The following is a 19,822-nucleotide window of genomic DNA, read 5'->3' on the forward strand; positions in this document are numbered from 1 at the left end:
TTGAGGGTTTTAATACGGAGTCAGGATTCCTTTTGTACTTGGAGACACAGGATTCAGGTTGTTGAATGAGACCCCTGGTCAAAAGCTATTGTGTGTTGGATCAGGTAACACTTGGGGCTTTAGCGCTAGATTGGAGACTGGAAGTTGCAAACAACCTCCTTTGTTCATACCTGGCTGGGGCAGACATCTTGTCTGTGAGACCATTGTGTTGGCTTGGCTGGACTGTTTTTTATGATGCAATGAGTGTTACATTCCAGGACGTGTGAGGTATTCACCTTTGTTTACTTTCTAACTGCTCAGAAACATGCAGAAGCTTGCATATGATCACTTGGAAACATTTTATCAGCCCAGCAATTATCCATTTTGACAAATAGATAAAAAGTAGAAATTTATAAAGCAGGCAGGTTGACTGTGATATGGATTTATTTTCCGTCACATCTCGACCAGGACAATTACACATGCATGGACATGGATTTATTTCTGTGAGTATTAGTCAGAGGCTGAGGAGATTTAAATGAACAGGACAACATGTAAATGCCTCAAACAAATTTCTGCCAATTTTGCTCGGTTGCCATTTAACAGACAGCATAAAGAGCATGTGTTAAATCTGATCTTGCAACTTCAACTAAAACCTGCAAAACAAAACTTCGAGAGGGATAGATTATGTATCTGTCCAAAGAGAATTAATGTCAGAACATTACAATTAGGACTGGGCTGTTGTGGAATGGGGAAGATTCTGCGGACCTTTAGAAATTATGGGCAGAACCCAGATGTGGAAGTTCCAGTATGATTCTGACAGAGCCAAATTTTGCTGGTGGGGCATGATTCACACAGGACAGAAACCTGATCTCAGCAGGATCATATGAGTTGAGTATTGAGTTCAAAAAGGCCCAATTTTGGATGTTCCAAGGGTCTATTTCTGCAGTGTAGATGTCATGAATTGATGGTAAATGCTCTTGAGTGAATGAGGTCTATTTAAGTGTAATGAAAAAGAGGTTGATGTTGTCAAAGTTTAAGTCTGCTGAACTTTTTAGATTGACAGGACATCTGGTGGAGGTTATAAAAAAAATTACCATCTGTTCATGATGTTTCAATAGAGCTCTTGTCGAAATTTCCCAGGGGTTATTATATTGTCATTTTGCATGCTTGGCTGAGTGTCAAAACTCAGCAGTGCATTCTGAGTTCACAGTTTGATAGTTTAAAATGGCTATTAAAATATTTGCTATCTTTGATGTGGGATCTGATTAGAAGTTTGTGTTCATTAGAGACCTGAGATTTAAAAGCTTTGAATGTGTTTCATAAAAGAGAGTTTTTTCATTATCAAGTTTGTATGACTGACAGATGTATTAGATTAGAGGTTTCACTACTGGGGGGCGATTGTCCCATTCCGTCCCGCTAATGTTTTGGTGGGTCGGGTTGGGATACGTGCATGTGTGCCGATTCGCACATGTGTTCCCGACGCATACGTGTCTCCCACCGCTGGAGAGCAGACGCGGTCGGGACCACACTGGAAACCAGCGGGAAGACCAGGTAAATGATTTAAATCTATTTGTAATGTGATTATCAGGCCGGGGACTGAATTCTCCAGGCCCGATAGCGTCTCCCACCTGACCAATACAATTTCACTCCGGCAGGGTTTAGAATAGCTCCCCAATTTTGGGGAACTAGCGGGAGGCCCCGCTGGAGTGAATGGGGGGCCTCAGGGTCGGGGCGATTGGTGGGGGTGGGAGGGGCCCGCTGCCACTCTGCATGGGGATCAATCAGGACTGGGGGGAGGCCAGTAATCGGGGTGGGCTGGGGGGAGTGGTCTGCCGGGGGAGTCTGCCTCCCTTTGGGGGGGGGGGTCTGCCGAGGTGGGGGTCGGGGGGAATCGTCACTGTTGAGAGAGGTGATGTTGGAGATCGGGGCGCTCCGGGCCTGGGGAGGGGGGGTGGTGCATCGGGGCTGGCCTGGGAATGGTCGAGGGAGCCATGATCAGACTCTGGGGGAGGTGGAGCGGCTGAAGTGCGAGGATCCTGTGCTGGCCAGCAAACGGGAGGCTGATAGTTCGGGGCCACTGTCCATGCGCAGAATTCCGGAACTGTCAGACTCGGGTGTCAATAGGCTCCGTCCCCCCATGAGCTTTTAATGATATTCACAATTGTGACCTCTGCACAGAGTGTGGGAGATTCGAGTCTGAGCTCCCACTAACAAAACAATCATGAAATACACCATTTTTCCCGCCAATTCAGCACTTAGAATTTTTTTGGAAGAATCGCCCCCCCGATATCTCCCCATGATGAAAACTGGGTGAGTGGCTTTAACATTGGCATGAGAGCATGAGGAGAAATTGAGGTTCGGGTGGGGGGGTCATGAGTTGGCATGAAGGGATCTTGGGGGTTATAAAGAGGGATGGGAGCAGCTGGGGACCATGGGGATTAGGTGGGGGCCTGAAGGGGTGTCAGGAGTAAGGGCTGGAGGGCCGAACAGCTACTAAAACAACCGGAGCAAAGTCCCTGAAACCTAAGCTGCCATCTTGGCACTCAACAGCCCTTGTGACTGCCTAGATGGCTCTTGCAGGTTGGGAAAACGCAATGGATACTCTGAAGAAATAATGACCTTTAACAGGTTGCTCAGAGGTGCGAGAGTGTCAACCACATTGTTCCTTCTTTGTCTGTGAAATTCTGCTTCAATTTCTATGTCCCTTCAATGTGTTTGACTGAAGGGTGGCACAATGGCACAGTGTTTAGCACTGCTGCCTCATAGCACCAGGGACCCGGTTTCAATTCCCAGCTTGCGTACTGTCTATGTGGAGTTTGCACATTCTCCTCGTGTCTGTGTGGGTTTCCTCCGGGTGCTGTGGTTTCCTCCCACAGTTTCAAAGATGTGCGGGTTAGGTGGATTGGCCATGCTAAATTGCTCCTTAGTATCAGGAGGACTAGCTAGGGTAAATACATGGGGTTGTGGGAATAGGGCCTGGGTGGGATTGTGATCAGTGCAGACTTGATGGGCCGAATGGCCTCCTTCTGCACTGTAGAATTCTATGATTCCATGAAACCATGATGGATTGACTAAGGTCAGAAGATCGCTGAATGGGAAACAGTGAGATGAGTTCATGGTTTGGTGCTCTGTATTACAGTGCTGCTCTGTGTAATAGAGAATTTTACAGGGAAGAGTATTATTATGGAAAGGATTGGTAAGTTAATTAGGTTTGCAGTGCCTGCTTTCGTAGGCATCAAGGTAAGTCAACTGAGAAAACACCTATGTTTGTGTTAAACAAAAGCCATGCTAGGCTTGACAGCTTTGATTCAATGATATAAATAAGTCAAATGTCTTTACACTTGCAGAGCTAAAAAGATTATCATTCTCACTTAATTAGACACAACATTTTACCTGTGATATGTCATTCAGAAGTGCAGATCTGTGAAAGTGCAAGAGATGTGGATAGTAAATATTGTAAAGTAAACTAAATCAGGAATAAATAATGCCATTTGTAACATTAGAAGACGCAATTGGATCAAAGCTTGAATAGAAAAAAGGATAAAAACAGGAAAAGATGGTCAGAATCAGAGTATAAAAAATGCAAGCCAGAGCAAAAATATGTTTAAATGTTTATTTAATAATTGAATAATTAATTACTATTTTCATGATTTTTTTTCCTTTCTTTTATTTAAGCTTTGATCCGCTAGCTTCTCCTAATGTCACAAATGGCATTGTTCTAATACTGTGATAATCAACATCTTTTTGATGTCTAGGGGGATGTATCAATTTGTCCATATACCAATTTGTCAAAATCACAGCGTGACTTCAGAGGGTGGAAAGAATAAATCATTTGCTCAGGAAAGACAAAAGTTTCCAAGACTGGTTAAAACATAATTAAAAGGTCATAAGACCAGGACCACCTGTTAGTAATTAGTTCTGAAACCCATCCAAACGTTGGATAAGCTCTCCTATATTTAAGGAAAATTCTACCTATCATTACCAGAATTAATCAGACAATAACAAATATTGAGAGCGTTATAGAATTATACAATAGTTACAGAACAGGAGGAGGCCATTTGGCCTGCTGTATCTGTGCTGACTCTTGCAGGGACAACTTAATCCCATTCCTCCACCTTTTTTCCATAACCTTGTATCTTATTTCTATTTAGGCAATTATTCCATCTCCTTTCGAAAAGCATGATTGAACTTACAAATTAGGAACAGGAGTAGGCCATTTGGCCTCATCAGCCTGTTCAGCCCTTCAATAAGATCATGGCTGATCTGATTGTGCTCTCAGCCCCACTTTCAGAGACCCCAAATAACCTTTGACTCTTGTGCTCGTCAAGAATCTTCTACCTCTGCCCTTGACTCCTACCCACCCTGTCCATATCCGTCATAATCATATACACCTCAATCATGTCCCCTCCCCCCCCCCCCCCCCCCCTCCTCAATCTTCTCTGCTCTTAAGAAATCAATCCAAGCCTATATACAGTCTCTCCTAAAAGCTCAAATGCTCCATCCCAGGCAACACAGACTTTTTAAATGGCAGTCGGAACCCAATTCTTGGACTTCTGGCCCCATTCCCAGTGCCCCCAGTTTTCATCAGTGTAGGATAAGAGTATGGGTTGGTGCGTGTCAGGACCTGCATTCTGCACTCGTGACCTGGCTAGCTCCATTGCAGGGATCAGCCTCTCCTAGCCGCCCACAATTTTTGGAGAGATTGTTGGCTCTGTTTATAAGTGTAGAGAAATCATAATGGCAGTCTTTATAAATGCTTTGCTGGCTGTCAATAGAAAGGTTCTGCTCCTGTTTTCTGAATAGGAAGCTAAAGTTGCTGAATCAAATCATAAAATAGGTCAGGTTGCTGCTAATTGGCTTACTCAACAATTTAATAAGAATCAATTTTAGACATTCAGCATTAATTTATGCATTGAATCTATAAATAAATGCCCGAGAGGATCTTGAAATTTTGTTGCGGGATTTATGCCATTTGCTTTGGGTACCATAAGTTCATAGAACCAGTTTGAGCCTGCAAAGCAGGAAGAGGCTACGAGGTAATTGGCAAAAAACCAATTTCCCCATTTCTGTGCTCAAATCCATGAAATTGACATATAAAAAGAGACATGACATAACCAATTTGGCAGTAATTTGATAAAACATTCCATTTGTTATCTTACTATTGTATAGCACTTCCCAAACTTGACCCTAAACCTAAACTACCATTGAATACAATTTGTAACAAAAAGCAAAATGTTAACATTGACAATTTCCTGTGCTTGTCTGCAGTTTATCAATGTGGAGAAACTTGATGTTGTTTTCGGTGTAGAACTACATCCAGTGGAAATGGGCTTAAGACTATCCAAATGTGATTTGTATCACACCCTTCACACATCAGTAGAAGACTTTTGTCCTACCATTTTGTGTTCAGTTTTAATCACAAGGTCACAGAATTGTTATGACGTAGTAGGAGGCCATTCGACCCATCGTATCTGCACTGGCACTCCAAATAACATTGTGACTTAGTGCCATTCCTCTGCCTTCCTCTGTATTTTTTCTATTCAAATAATCATCGAATGCCCCCTTAATGCATTGAATCTGCCTCCACCATACTCCCAGGCAGTGCATACCAGACCCGAAGCCCTCGCTGTGTGAAAAAGTTTCTCTCGCTTTACATTTGCTTCTTTTGCAAATCACTTTAAATCTGTGCCCCCTCGTTCTCAGGCCTTTTACAAATGGGAACAGTTTCTCCCTATCTACTCTGTCCAGCCCCCTCATGATTTTGAACATCTCTATCAAATTTCCTCTTAGTCTTCTCTCCAAAGAGAACAGTCCCAACCTCCTCAATCTATCCTCATAACTGAAGATTATCACCCCGAAACTATTCTCGTAAATCTTATCTGCACTGTCTCCACATCCTATAGTGTGATACCCAGAACTGTACACAATACACCAGCTGAGGTCTAACTTGTGTCTTGTATAAGTTCAGCATAACTTCCTTGCTCTTGTATTCTATGCCCTTATGAATAAAGCCCAGATACTATATGCTTTATTAACTGCTCTCTCCACCTGTTCTGCCACCTTCAATGATCGATACACATTCACACCCAGGTCCTTCTGCTTCTGCTCCCCCTTTAGAAAATAAGGGGTAAAATTCTTTTGTCTCTGCATGTTCCTCCTACCAAAACGCATCATCTCACTTCGCTGCATTGAACTTCGCTTGCCATCTCTCTGCCCACTCCACCAACTTAGAACATAGAACATAGAACATTACAGCGCAGAACAGGCCCTTCGGCCCACGATGTTGCACCGACCAGTTAAAAAAAAAACTGTGACCCTCCAACCTAAACCAATTTCTTTTCGTCCATGAACCTATCTACGGATCTCTTAAACGCCCCCAAACTAGGCGCATTTACTACTGATGCTGGCAGGGCATTCCAATCCCTCACCACCCTCTGGGTAAAGAACCTACCCCTGACATCGGTTCTATAACTACCCCCCCTCAATTTAAAGCCATGCCCCCTCGTGCTGGATTTCTCCATCAGAGGAAAAAGGCTATCACTATCCACCCTATCTAAACCTCTAATCATCTTATATGTTTCAATAAGATCCCCTCTTAGCCGCCGCCTTTCCAGCGAAAACAATCCCAAATCCCTCAGCCTCTCCTCATAGGATCTCCCCTCCATACCAGGCAACATCCTGGTAAACCTCCTCTGCACCCTCTCCAAAGCCTCCACATCCTTCCTGTAATGTGGGGACCAGAACTGCACACAGTACTCCAAGTGCGGCCGCACCAGAGTTGTGTACAGTTGCAACATAACGCTACGACTCCTAAATTCAATCCCCCTACCAATAAACGCCAAGACACCATATGCCTTCTTAACAACCTTATCTACTTGATTCCCAACTTTCAGGGATCTATGCACACATACACCTAGATCCCTCTGCTCCTCCACACTATTCAAAGTCCTCCCGTTAGCCCTATACTCAACACATCTGTTATTCCTACCAAAGTGAATTACCTCACACTTCTCCGCATTAAACTCCATCCGCCACCTCTCGGCCCAACTTTGCAACCTGTCTAAGTCTTCCTGCAAACTACGACACCCTTCCTCACTGTCTACCACACCACCGACTTTGGTGTCATCAGCAAATTTGCTAATCCACCCAACTATACCCTCATCCAGATCATTAATAAATATTACAAACAGCAGTGGCCCCAAAACAGATCCCTGAGGTACACCACTTGTAACCGCACTCCATGATGAATATTTACTATCAACCACCACCCTCTGTTTCCTATCCGCTAGCCAATTCCTGATCCAATTTCCTAGATCACCCCCAATCCCATACATCTGCATTTTCTGCAGAAGCCTACCATGGTGAACCTTATCAAACGCCTTACTAAAATCCATATATACCACGTCCACTGCCTTGCCCCCATCCACCTCCTTGGTCACTTTCTCAAAAAACTCAATAAGGTTAGTAAGGCACGACCTACCTGCCACAAAACCATGCTGACTATCACCTATCAATTCATTACTCTCCAAATAACTATAAATCCTATCCCTTATAATTTTTTCCAACATCTTGCCGACAACAGAAGTGAGACTCACCGGTCTATAATTCCCGGGGAAGTCTCTGTTCCCCTTCTTAAACAATGTCTATGTCTTTTTTATAGAACATAGAAAAAATACAGCACAAACAGGCTCTTCGGCCCACAAGTTGCACCGGTCATGTCCCTACCTACCTAGGCTTTATATATAGGCTTACCTATAACCCTCAATCCTATTAAGTCCCATGTACTCATCCAGAAGTCTCTTAAAAGACCCTATCGAGTTTGCCTCCACCACCACTGACGGCAGCCGATTCCACTCACCCACCACCCTCTGAGTGAAAAACTTACCACTGACATCACCTCTGTACCTACTCCCCAGCACCTTAAACCTGTGTCCTCTTGTAGCAGCCATTTCAGCCCTGGGAAAAAGCCTCCGAGAATCCACCCGATCTATACCTCTCAACATCTTGTACACCTCTATCAGGTCACCTCTCATCCTTCGTCTCTCCAAGGAGAAAAGACCGAGCTCCCTCAGCCTATCCTCATAAGGCATGCCAACCAATCCAGGCAACATCCTTGTAAATCTTCTCTGCACCCTTTCAATCATTTCCACATCCCTCCTGTAATGAGCACAGTACTCCAAGTGGGGTCTGACGAGGGTCTTATAAAGCTGCATCATTATCTCCCGACTCCTAAACTCAATCCTTCGATTGATGAAGGCCAGCACACCATATGCCTTCTTAACCACTTCCTCCACCTGCGAGGCTGATTTAAGAGTCCTATGGACCTGGACCCCAAGGTCCTTCTGATCCTCGACACTGCTAAGAGTCTTACCCTTGATATTATACTCCTTCATCCCATTTGACTTGCCAAAATGGACCACTACACATTTATCCGGGTTGAAGTCCATCTGCCACTTCTCCGCCCAGCCTTGCATCCTATCTATGTCACGCTGCAGTTTCTGACATCCCTCCAACCTACCCACAACACCACCAACCTTTGTGTCATCAGCAAACTTACCAACCCATCCCTCCATTCCTCATCCAGGTCATTTATGAAAATGACAAACAGCAAGGGTCCCAGAACAGATCCCTGGGGCACTCCACTGGTGACCGACCTCCATTCAGAAAAAGACCCGTCTACAACCACTCTCTGCCTTCTGCAGGCAAGCCAGTTCTGAATCCACAAGGCAACAGCCCCTTGGATCCCATGCCCTCTCACTTTCTCGAGAAGTCTTGCATGGGGGACCTATCGAACGCCTTGCTGAAGTCCATGTAAACCACATCTACCGCTTTTCCTTCGTCAATGTATTTAGTCATATTTTCAAAGAACTCCACCAGGCTCGTAGGGCATGATTTGCCTTTGACAAAGCCGTGCTGACTACTTTTGAGCATACTAAATGTTCTGTAAATGTTCATAAATCCTGTCCCTCAGGATCTTCTCCATCAACTTACCAACCACTGAGGTTAGACTCACCGGTCGGTAATTTCCTGGGCTATCCCTATTCTCTTTCTTGAATATAGGAACCACATCCGCAATCCTCCAATCCCCCGGAACCTCTCCCGTCTCCATCGACGACGCAAAGATCATCGCCAGAGGCTCTGCAATCTCTTCCCTTGCCTCCCACAGTAACCTGGGGTACATCCCATCCAGTCCTGGCGACTTATCTATCTTGACGCTATTCAAAATTTCCAACACATCCTCTTTCTTAATGTCCACATACTCAATCTTTTCAGTCCGCCTCAATCCTGTAGTACAGCCACCTAGGTCTTTTTCCACCGTGAATACCGAGGTAAAATATTCATTAAGCACCTCTGCTATTTCTTCTGGTTCTGTACAGACTTTCTCACCTTCACCTTTTATAGGTCCTATTCCTTCACATCTCATCCTTTTACTCTTCACATATTTATAGAACGCCTTAGGGTTCTCCTTAATCTTAGCAGCCAAGGCCTTCTCGTGACCCCTTCTGGCTCTCCTAATTTCTTTCTTAAGTCCCTTCCTACAAGCCGTATACTCATCCAGATCCCTATCATCGCCTAGCTCTCTGAACCTTTTGTACACTTTCCTTTTCTTTCTCACTAGGTTCAGCACAGCTTTCGTGCACCACGGTTCCCGTAACCTACCAACACCTCCCTGTCTCATCGGAACGTTGTCATGCAGAACTCCAGACAAACATTCCTTGAAAATCTGCCACCTTACTTCAGTACTTTTCCTCGAGAATGCCTCCTTCCAATTTACGTCTCTAATCTCCTGCCTGATGGCTTCATATTTCCCCTTACTCCAGATAAACACTTTCCTAGCTTGCCTGATCCTATCTCTTTCCAATGCTAGCATAAAGGAGATAGAGTTATGATCACTATCCCCAAGATGCTCCCCCACTGAGAGATTCGACACCTGTCCAGGCTCATTAGCCAGTACCAGATCGAGTACAGCCTCTCCTCTTGTAGGCTTATCCACATGCTGTGTCAGGAAACCCTCCTGAACACACCTAACAAACTCCTCCTCATCCAAACCCCTTACCCTAGGGATATTCCAATCGATGTTTGGGAAATTAAAGTCTCCCATCACGACAACCCTGTTATCTCCAGGATCTGTTTCCCTATCTGCTCCTCAACATCCCTGTTACTATTGGGCGGCCTGTAGAAAACACCCAGCAAAGTTATCGACCCCTTCCCGCTCCGAACTTCCACCCACAGAGACTCCGTAGACAATCCCTCCACGGCTTCCACCTTCTCTACAGCTGTGACACTATCCCTGATCAGCAGTGCCACTCTCCCCCCCCACCCTCTTTTGCCTCCCTCTCTGTCCTTTCTGAAACATCTGAAACCCGGCACCCGAAGTATCCAGTCCTGTCCCTGTCCCCAAGTCTCCGTAATGGCCACCACATCACACTTCCAAGCATCGATCCACACTCTAAACTCATCCACTTTATTCACTACACTCCTGGCATTAAAATAGACACATCTCAAACCTTTGATCTGAGCTCTCCCCTTCTCCATCACCCGTCTATTCTCCCTCTTACACTGTGTACAATCCTTCTCTATTTGCGGGCTAACCTCCTCGCTCTCAGTCACCTCATCATGATTCCCTCCCCACAACCTTTCTAGTTTGTTCTACATTGTCCTTCTCACAGTTTTTGATATGCCCAGGTATTGTATCGTTCGCAAACTTTGAAATTGTCTCCGCACACCAAGATCTAGATCATTAAGATATATTAATTTCAAACTAGATTTCAGATGTGAAAAGGCAATTTGTAGCCAATTTGGTTCCCCTTAAATTGTGTATTTTTTAACTTAATATTTCTACATAAAATTGGCATACAATTGATTTAATTTTGCCTTCTAATTATAATTTTAATTTATATATTGATATTACACTGTAACATATATATCTTTTCATAACCTATAGTCCAGATCAAAAAACGTATCTTAAGCTGGGTACAAATTAGTTTTGTTAAAGTAATATGATGTTTAGATAAATGCAGTAAATATCATGTTACAGAGCTCAAGAAATATTAATTGGATGTTGTCTAAAAATAGATATGAGGCAAACGTTCTCAAAAGTTTCTAGAATATTAATTGCTGAAGTTAAACGTGACATTCTGTAGCTCTTATCATGGTGAAAGAAAATGCTAGAAAATAAATTAATTGTAGCTCATTATCTTGGTTCTGAGAATCTGTCAGTCTGCTATGTGAATCAATAATATTTTTGTAGACAGAAATATTAATGAGATGAAGTTTTTTGCCAAGTTGATGGTGAAACCTTAATTGCAATATGTACATGTGTTGAATTCCACAAAATGGATGCTTTTTAATGAACCACAATCTTTTAAAATGATTGTTGAAAATATGGTAAATTCTCTGCATGGCCTGAATGTTGGCAGTTCATGAGGAAGAGGATTTTGTTCTCTTTTGAATCTTAATCAGGCAACAAGTTCCAACTCTTACCAGCTTCGTGAAAGAAAACTGTTTGGATGTTAAATCTAATGTCACTTTTATCCTCCCACCCCTTTTTTGCTTTGTCATTTATTTTGCAATTTGTTTTTTAATTCATTCAAGGGGTGTGGGCATCATTAGCTCAGCGAGCATTTATTACCCATCCCTAATGGCTCTTGAGACGATGGTGGTGAGCTGGTTTCTTGAACTGCTGCAGTCCATATATGAGGGAGTCCCAGGATTTTGACCCAATGACAGTGAAGGAATGACAATATATTTCAAAGTCAAGATGGCAAGTGGCTTCTGATGAAGTGTATACATCCCAAATCTCAAACCAGTTTTTTCTCCTCACACCTGGGGATGAGTATTGTCTATTTTCAATGTCTTTGAAAGGTTTCTTCTGCCTTTCTCTTTCTGAATCATTTGGAAAATGTGACTGAGAACTAAGATGTAGGCTCAAGCGGCACAGTGGTTAGCACTGCTGCTTCACAGCGCCAGGGACCCGGGTCAATTCCGGCCTTGGGTTGTTGGCTGTTGCAACTACGCAAGGCATTGGTGAGGTCGCACCTGGAGTATTGTGCATAGTTTTGGTCCCCTTATTTTAGGAAAGATGTAGTGGCATTGGAGGCAGTTCAGAGGAGGTTCACTAGATTGATTCCAGAGATGAGGGGTTTGTCGCATGAAGAGAGATTGAACAGTTTAGGCCTATACTCTCTGAAATTTAGAAGAATGAGGGGAGATCAAATTGAAGTATATAAGATGATAAAAGGTCTGGATAAAGTGCACGTGGAGCAGATGCTTCCTCTTGTGGGGCATTCTAGGATGAGAGGTCATAGTCTTAGGATAAGGGGTAGCAAATTTACAACAGAGCTGAGGAGAAACTACTTCTCCCAAAGGGTTGTGAATCTGTGGAATTCGCTACCCCAAAGTGCGGTGGATGCTGAGACAGTGAGTAAATTTAAGGAGGAGTTAGACAGATTCTTAATTGGTAATGGGTTGAAGGGTTATGGGAGAAGGCAGGAAAATGGGGATGAGGAGCATATCAACCACGATCAAATAGCAGAGCGGACTCGATGGGCCGAATGGCCTAATTCTGCTCCTATATCTTATGAACTTGTGAACTTGGATGACTGTGTGGAGTTTGTACATTCTCCCTGTGTCTGGATGGGTTTCCTCCGGGTGCTCCGGTTTCCTCCCACACTCCAAAGATGTGCAGGTTAGGTGGATTGGCCATAAATTGCTCCTTAGGGTCAGGGGATTAGCAGGGTTAATACGTGGGATTACGGGGATAGGGCCAGGGTGAGATTATTGTTGGTGCAGGCTCAATGGGCCAAGTGGCCTCCTCCTGCACTGTAGGGATTCTATGATTCGCATAGAATCACGAATCGCAAAAACTCAGTCTGCAGGTGCAGCAGGTGATCAAGACGGCGAATGGAATGTTGGCCTTTATCGCGAGGGAGATAGAATATAAAAGCAGGGAGGTCTTGCTGCAACTGTACAAGGCACTGGTGAGGCCGCAACTGGAGTACTGTGTGCAGTTTTGGTCCCCTTATTTGCAAAAGGATATATTGGCCTTGGAGGGAGTGCAGAGAAGGTTCACCAGGTTGATACCGGAGATGAGGGGTGTAGCTTATGAGGAGAGATTAAACAGATTGGGTCTGTACTCGTTGGAGTTTAGAAGGATGAGGGGTGATCTTATAGAGACATATAAGATAATGAAGGGGCTGGATAGGGTAGAGGTGGAGAGATTCTTTCCACTTAGAAGGGAAACCAGAACTAGAAGGCACAGCCTCAAAATAAGGGGGGGTCGGTTCAGAACAGAGTTGAGGGGGAACTTCTTCTCTCAGAGGGTAGTGAATCTCTGGAATTCTCTGCCCATTGAAGTGGTGGAGGCTTCCTCGTTGAATATGTTTAAATCACGGGTAGATAGTTTTCTGATCGATAAGGGAATTAGGGGATATGGGGAGCAGGCGGGTAAGTGGAACTGATTCGCTTCAGATCAGCCATGATCTTGTTGAATGGCGGGGCAGGCTCGAAGGGCCAGATGGCCTACTCCTGCTCCTATTTCTTATGTTCTTATGATTCTATCATATCCACATTAAACACTTAATTTAATAAGTACTGTAACTTAAGACATTACTGAATCAGAAATTAAAGTAATTATTTAGTCCATTTTGCCGTACTGAGCTGCATCATCCCATCCAGAAAACTCGCTGTGGAGGTTCATAGAATCACTATGATGCAGAAGGAGGCCATTCGGCCCATCGACCCTGCGCCAACAACAATCCCACTCAGGCCCTATCTCCACAACCCAATGTATTTACCCTGCTATTCCCCCGACACGAAGGGGTAATTTAACATGGCCAATCAGCCTAATCCACACGTCTTTGGAGTGTGGGAGGAAACCAGAGCACCCAGAGAAAACCCACGCAGACACAGGGAGAACGTGCAAACTCCACACAGACAGTTGGTCTTATTTAAATTGCTGGGGTCGCTCAGAATATGGCACAGTCCTATATGTTGCCTTATAAACTGCTTTTCCCTTGTAGTCAATTATGTACTTTACCCCCGTATGTGAATATGGCATTTCAGAAAAGGATTCGCCAGCAGAAATTCAGGCTTAGAGGCTACTGAATTTGCATTAAATTCTTGTGTATGTAAAAAAGTCCAGTTTTACACTGAAAAGTGTCAAAATATCGGTATTGTATTTCAGCCAGTTTTAGTAATGACATGGAGTGTTCATGAGATGGTATCACTGTGCTGGCTTTTTTATTTGGAAACACTCTGAGATTATTTGAATAACACAAAATCTGGGATAACGGGTTTATATTTTTAAAATTCAGAAAATTGTGGTTCAGAGTATCGCAATAGAATAAATGAAATGTCTCCTCCGTTACTCAAATAAGTTTTAAATCATGCGAATATTTTTCTTTTCCTAGCAATTACTTCCAGCTCATCTTTTGTGAAGCACCAAAATGAATTCAGAGACCACTAGCTCCTATGTTAAGCAGAGTTATCAGTAATGTGGCGATGTCAGGCTGTCCGTCTAATTCTGAATAGCCACCAGCATTGGAAAAGTAGTGAGCTGGAATTCTCAGACAGTTTAAAAATCCAAATGCTGGTTTGGAGAATTACACACCCTCAACTGCCAGTGCCTGCCAATATGTCTATAATTTGAATATAACGCTAATCTATTGTACACTATTCATTGGTAAGCATTAGATTTTATTTAATGCTTACATAGCAGACATTAAAAATATGATTTGTGTTGAGGAGGAGTGGAAGAGCAACAGGTGGCAGGTCAGACAGAGGGAGTCATTGTATTCCTTCAGAATCTGTAGGAATCACTGGGTTGTCTATGTTATTAAACCAAGAAGTCTAAACGTGTCTGAAGCAAACCCAAATCATAAAACAATCTCACCCAATCCCTATTCCCATAACCCCACATATTTACCCTGCTAATGCCCCTGATACCAAGGGGCAATTTATCATGGCCAATCAACCTAACCTGTACATCTTTGGAGTGTGGGAGGAAACCGGAGCACCCGGAGAAAACCCATGCAGACATGGGGAGAACGTGCAAACTTGACACAGACCCATGGCCGGAATTGAACTCGGGTCCTCGGTGCTGTGAGGCAGCAGTGCTAGCCACTGGGCCACTGTGCCAATTTGATCTGTGTATTCTTGAAACTTAGGCCTGAATTTTCAAGATGGTGAGTGCCTCCCCACTGGCCACACCAGCTCACTGCCATTTCACACTCTGAAGAGCATTGATTAGCAGCAAGTGAGACTTCTGTCCATCCATGGAGATGTTTCAGCCAGTCGGATCTCCGTTTCAGGGGTGGGGAGGGCACCACAAATCTTGCTGCCTGAGATTGAGGTTGTCCTGATCCAATTAGTGCCCTCCAGTTTAAACATTAAGGCTGGGTGGGACAAGGCCCTTAAGTAGCTACTTAAGGTCCTTCATTGATTGGGGCACCCAAGCCCCTGCCTGCCCTACTGTGAAATTGCATCTTGGTCCAGGTGGGCTGAATCCTGGAGGGAATCTCGTCCATGCAATTTTACACTTCCCCACCCCTTCCCCAGAACCCATCTAGGGTGCAGTGTAAAATTGTGACCTGAAGTATTTTTACTGGATTTCACCCTCACTACTTCCCCCCCCCCCCCCCAAAAAAAATATTTCCAAGGAATTGACACATGTTTATTCTGTCTGCTCTTTTGGTTAAGTTCTGCTGTTCGTTCATGGGGGTTAGTGAGTGCTAATGGGGTGGGGTTGGGGGGAGATAGGGGTGAGGAGATGGGAAATACCAGATCCCAGCACTGGCAGAATGCTCCAGTAAACATTACGAAGAGCTGCACTCCTGTCACACAAGCGCAGTTTCCACCTCTTATTGAACCCTGAATGGGGAGACTGACAGCAGGCGCAGAATTCCCCAAAATCTGGGTCCACAATGTGATCCGAGATTAAGGTAATTTGTTCTACAAACGTACTTGTGGTATCTTGCTAAATTTTCATAGGAGTCAGACTTTTATATCTGATTTGCTAATTTATTAAAAAAATGATTATGTGGTGTTTGATGCGGGTGTCTCAAGTTCAAGGCCAAACTCAATGTTTGCTATTATGGATATTATGGAGAGTTGCTTTTCCCCTCGACACTTTCTGAAACTTCATTGGACAAGCCTTTGGCCAAGTTGTTTCAAATCACACAAGTTGTTGACCTGGACACACAGCGGGGCGGGGCGCGGCACCTAATATTAAACCGGAACAAGGAGGTCCTTTCCAAACGGGGACAGGAATGAATCTGGTAAACGCGAAAGCAAATGTAGATGAAATTAGGTGGGGTTAATGGCTGCTTCAGAAACTGGTGTTCCTCTTACACGGAGCACACCAGCGCTGCTTCCCCACTCCCATTAAGCCAACAGTACTCACTATTTAAAACATTAAATGATGGCAAACAGTAGTAAAAATCGATATTGGAGGCACTTAGCATCATCTTTGAAAGTTTAATTGTTTGAGGATCTGAACCTATACTATATTGGATTAATTATGCAATCACACTAATACTTATCGTAAGAAAAAGAGGCATTGCTTTGTCCTATTTACAATACATTAAAAAAAATAATGTACCTAATTTTCCACCATGACCTCTTGTTCTTCATTGACAAATCCTCTAAATTTCTCCCGTCTCCTAATGCTTTAATGAAACCAAATGCAATGGACGGTAATATAAAGAAAGATTAATATTTCATTAAAAAGAAACTTACCGAACAGCATAATGAGCAATGGAACAGAATAAAGAGAGGTGTGCCACCAACTCCTCATGGTGAGGGACAGTCAGACCGCGAGTACAGCTGAATTTGAAAGCTTGCTCGGAATCCACTTGTAGCTGTGTTATTGGAAACTCTTTCCCCGTCTGTCGATGCGCTAAAAACTCATGGAATGATGTCGGTTCGAGCTGTCGAACGGGGGTTGCAACACAATGGCCCCTGGTGGTGGTTTAAAGCTGCCCTCTCCAACAGGTTTCCCCATCCACCGGCGTCTGATCCCTTTGTGTTGAGTTTCCCCCGAGTCGCTGTCCTTTCACTGGGGATTTCAGCACCACAGACAGCGCCAAGCGAAGCGCACAACGAGACTCCAAATTGATCACCGCTGGGCACAGGGAAGCCCCAGAAACAAACCACTATTTATTCATTACTTCTTCAGCGGATGCTCAGGTGAGAACAAAGGATGTCTTCCCTTTTGTTTCTGCGACCTGGATGTTAGCAGATTTGATGAATTGAAGGAGGCAGCGAGTGAGCGTCGCCTGGTTGGCTTGCCTGTGACTCCTGTTTCATTCAGTGCCGCCTGTCTGTCTCGCTTTCTCTGTTAACATTCCCACGCTTACTCCACCTTCCTTCTGGAATGGGCAACAACACAAACACGCATGCGTTGGCAAATTGTGGCCAGCTAAAGTGGGTGTCTGTGTCTGAACTGGTATTTACAAGGCAGAATGGAACAAACACCGCCTTTGGAAATAGTATGAAATGGAATAAAATGCCAACCTGTTTTTTTAAAGCCAGACAACATTTTATTTTTCAGTGTGTGAATTGGAAGGCTAAACAATAGTGGTGGATTTATCAGTCTTTTGAATTAGTCCTGCTGTATTGTCGATAATATTGAATCCACACCAACCAATATGATATTTGTCAGTGATGCTGCACCCTATTCCAGAGTTAATGGAGTTCCCCAGGGGGAGACGAGCAAAACAACAGCAAGCATGGTCTCAGCTGTTTGTCAGTGGAAGCCACAGGCTTTGCTCTCAGACATCAACTGCCTTATTCATATTGACACTTGCTTGCAAAATAGGAATTACGTTGCACTGGCTATGAACCGAGGTCTAATAGGACTAAGTCATGCCCACTTTTGTACTGTGTACTGGAAACCAGTTAGATTTATTTAGAGTGGATAGGAAGGACTTATGTTACACTGTAATATTATTCGTAAAGAGGTGGGAACTAATTGTTACAGGGATGTATATCCTGGGGTGCCACATTCATTGTCGTACTACAGTCATGTGCCAAGTAATAATGTATCATTTGCCCGTCCACCAGCCTGCAAGAAATACACTTTTTTTGAGTCTAAAGTGGGCTTGTCCACTTTGTAGGATTGGCCTGGATTCTCCAGGAACTGGAAGATAAATCTTTATCTTGTGGTGACAGCCACAACTGAAAAAGTGAATCCCAAACTCCAGTCTTCAGCCAGCTGACCTCGAATGCCTGTAAAATAATTTCTTACTGGACTCTGACTTTGGACTCTGAAGCCCACTTGAACTAATGTTTATTTTCTGTGGTTCTTGTACTGTGAAACTCATTTTCTCTATCCAGCGCCCCCCACCACCTTTACAGTCTGTGTGTGCAGAGAGGTTCGGGTGTGCAACCTTGGAGAAAAATCAACGTGTTTTTGCCGTTTTGCTTTGAACATTTTTCTTTACCAGATATAGAAATATTGAAAAAAAGCTTGGTTGAAGGTAAAGCTTTATCCAACTGAACAATTAGTATATTTGATTTCTGGTTGGTGGTGGATGGATGGATGGATGGATGGATTGGCTGATTAATGGCTGGAGTCTGAGTGCAAATCAGGTGATTAAATCTTTGGGAACACATTCAAGCATGGTTAGATGCATTGGCCATGCTAAATTCTCCCTCAGTGTACCCGAACAGGCGCCGGAGTGTGACGACCAGGGGATTTTTCACAGCAATTTCATTGCAGTGTTAATGTAAGCCTACTTGTGACACTAATAAATAAACTTAAACTGAAGCACAGCTGTCAACCCTAGTCCAATTATTATTGAGAACCAGAAGATGTAACAAGCCATTTCTGTTAGCAGAGGGCAAGGAACATAGATTTAAAGTAATTAGTGAAAGAATTGGAGTAGTTATTTGACCCAAAGGGTGACTGAGGCTGGAATCCACTGCCCAAAAAGGTGGTAGAGACAGAAACCTTTACTGCATTTAAAAAACACTTGCATACGCATTTGGTCTGTAGTAACCTACAGGGATACAGACAAAACATTGAACAGTGGAATTAAGTTGGATAGCACTGTTTTGGCTGTCAAGGACATGATGGACTGAACAGTCTCCTTTGCTGAAATTCTTCCAAGTTTCTAGATTTGCCTTCACTATTAAAGAGATGTCGGTAGATTTATTGATACACTAAGATTTTGGATAGAATTTACCACTCTAGTTGAATATAGCTTTGATAGATGTTCTGGGGGTTATTTACAAAATGTTTTGCATTTAAAAAACAGAAATGGGATATAAATGCAATTAGTTATGCAGTCATATTATTTATCACTTCATTCAAATCTATGGCAGTCACGTTAAACACACAACTAACTTTGTAAAGGACCATGCTGCAGGGGATACCCGTATAGTTACCTCCTCAGCTAAACCCATATTGCCCTAGTGCCCAGTGTTATGGACTGGAGAGAGACTGTCAAACTGCACTGATTTCCTCTTAACCACCTGTCTGTAACCAGAAGGTGTTTTGAATGAGCTTCTTTTAAAGGATAGGTGGTGATGTGCTTTGCCGATCCTCGGGTTTTAGTGATCCAATTTTTACTAATAATCCACAGCAAACCCAGGTTAGGATTAACTCAGAAGGTTAGTTTATTTTCCACATTCAAAACCTGTGAAAGGTGTGTTAGCAATGTCCCACTCTGCACACACAGGCATAGGTGGTGGGTAGAGAAAATGAGTTTTACAGTATGAGGACCATGGAAAATGAATATTAGTTCAAGTGGATTCCAGAGTCCAAAGCCAGAGTCAAATAAGAAATTATTTTACAAGGTCAGCTGGCTGAAGACCGGAGTTCAGGATTTTCAATTGGGGT

At 43.6% G+C, this 19,822-nt stretch overlaps 1 protein-coding gene across 1 annotated transcript in view; it reads right to left on the bottom strand.

The window, feature by feature from the left end:
* The window catches only part of scn3b (sodium channel, voltage-gated, type III, beta), a 42,376-nt gene extending 25,092 nt beyond the window's left edge, over positions 1-17,284 (bottom strand). The window contains exon 1 of the mRNA XM_078199176.1: positions 16,717-17,284. Within this exon, the coding sequence (XP_078055302.1) occupies positions 16,717-16,774 (58 nt within the window). The 5' untranslated portion in view covers positions 16,775-17,284. The remainder of the gene's footprint in view (positions 1-16,716) is intronic.
* Positions 17,285-19,822: the final 2,538 nt, after the last annotated feature.

Source organism: Mustelus asterias, chromosome 27, assembly GCF_964213995.1.
Source record: "Mustelus asterias chromosome 27, sMusAst1.hap1.1, whole genome shotgun sequence".
NCBI classification, from domain to species: Eukaryota; Metazoa; Chordata; class Chondrichthyes; order Carcharhiniformes; family Triakidae; genus Mustelus; species Mustelus asterias.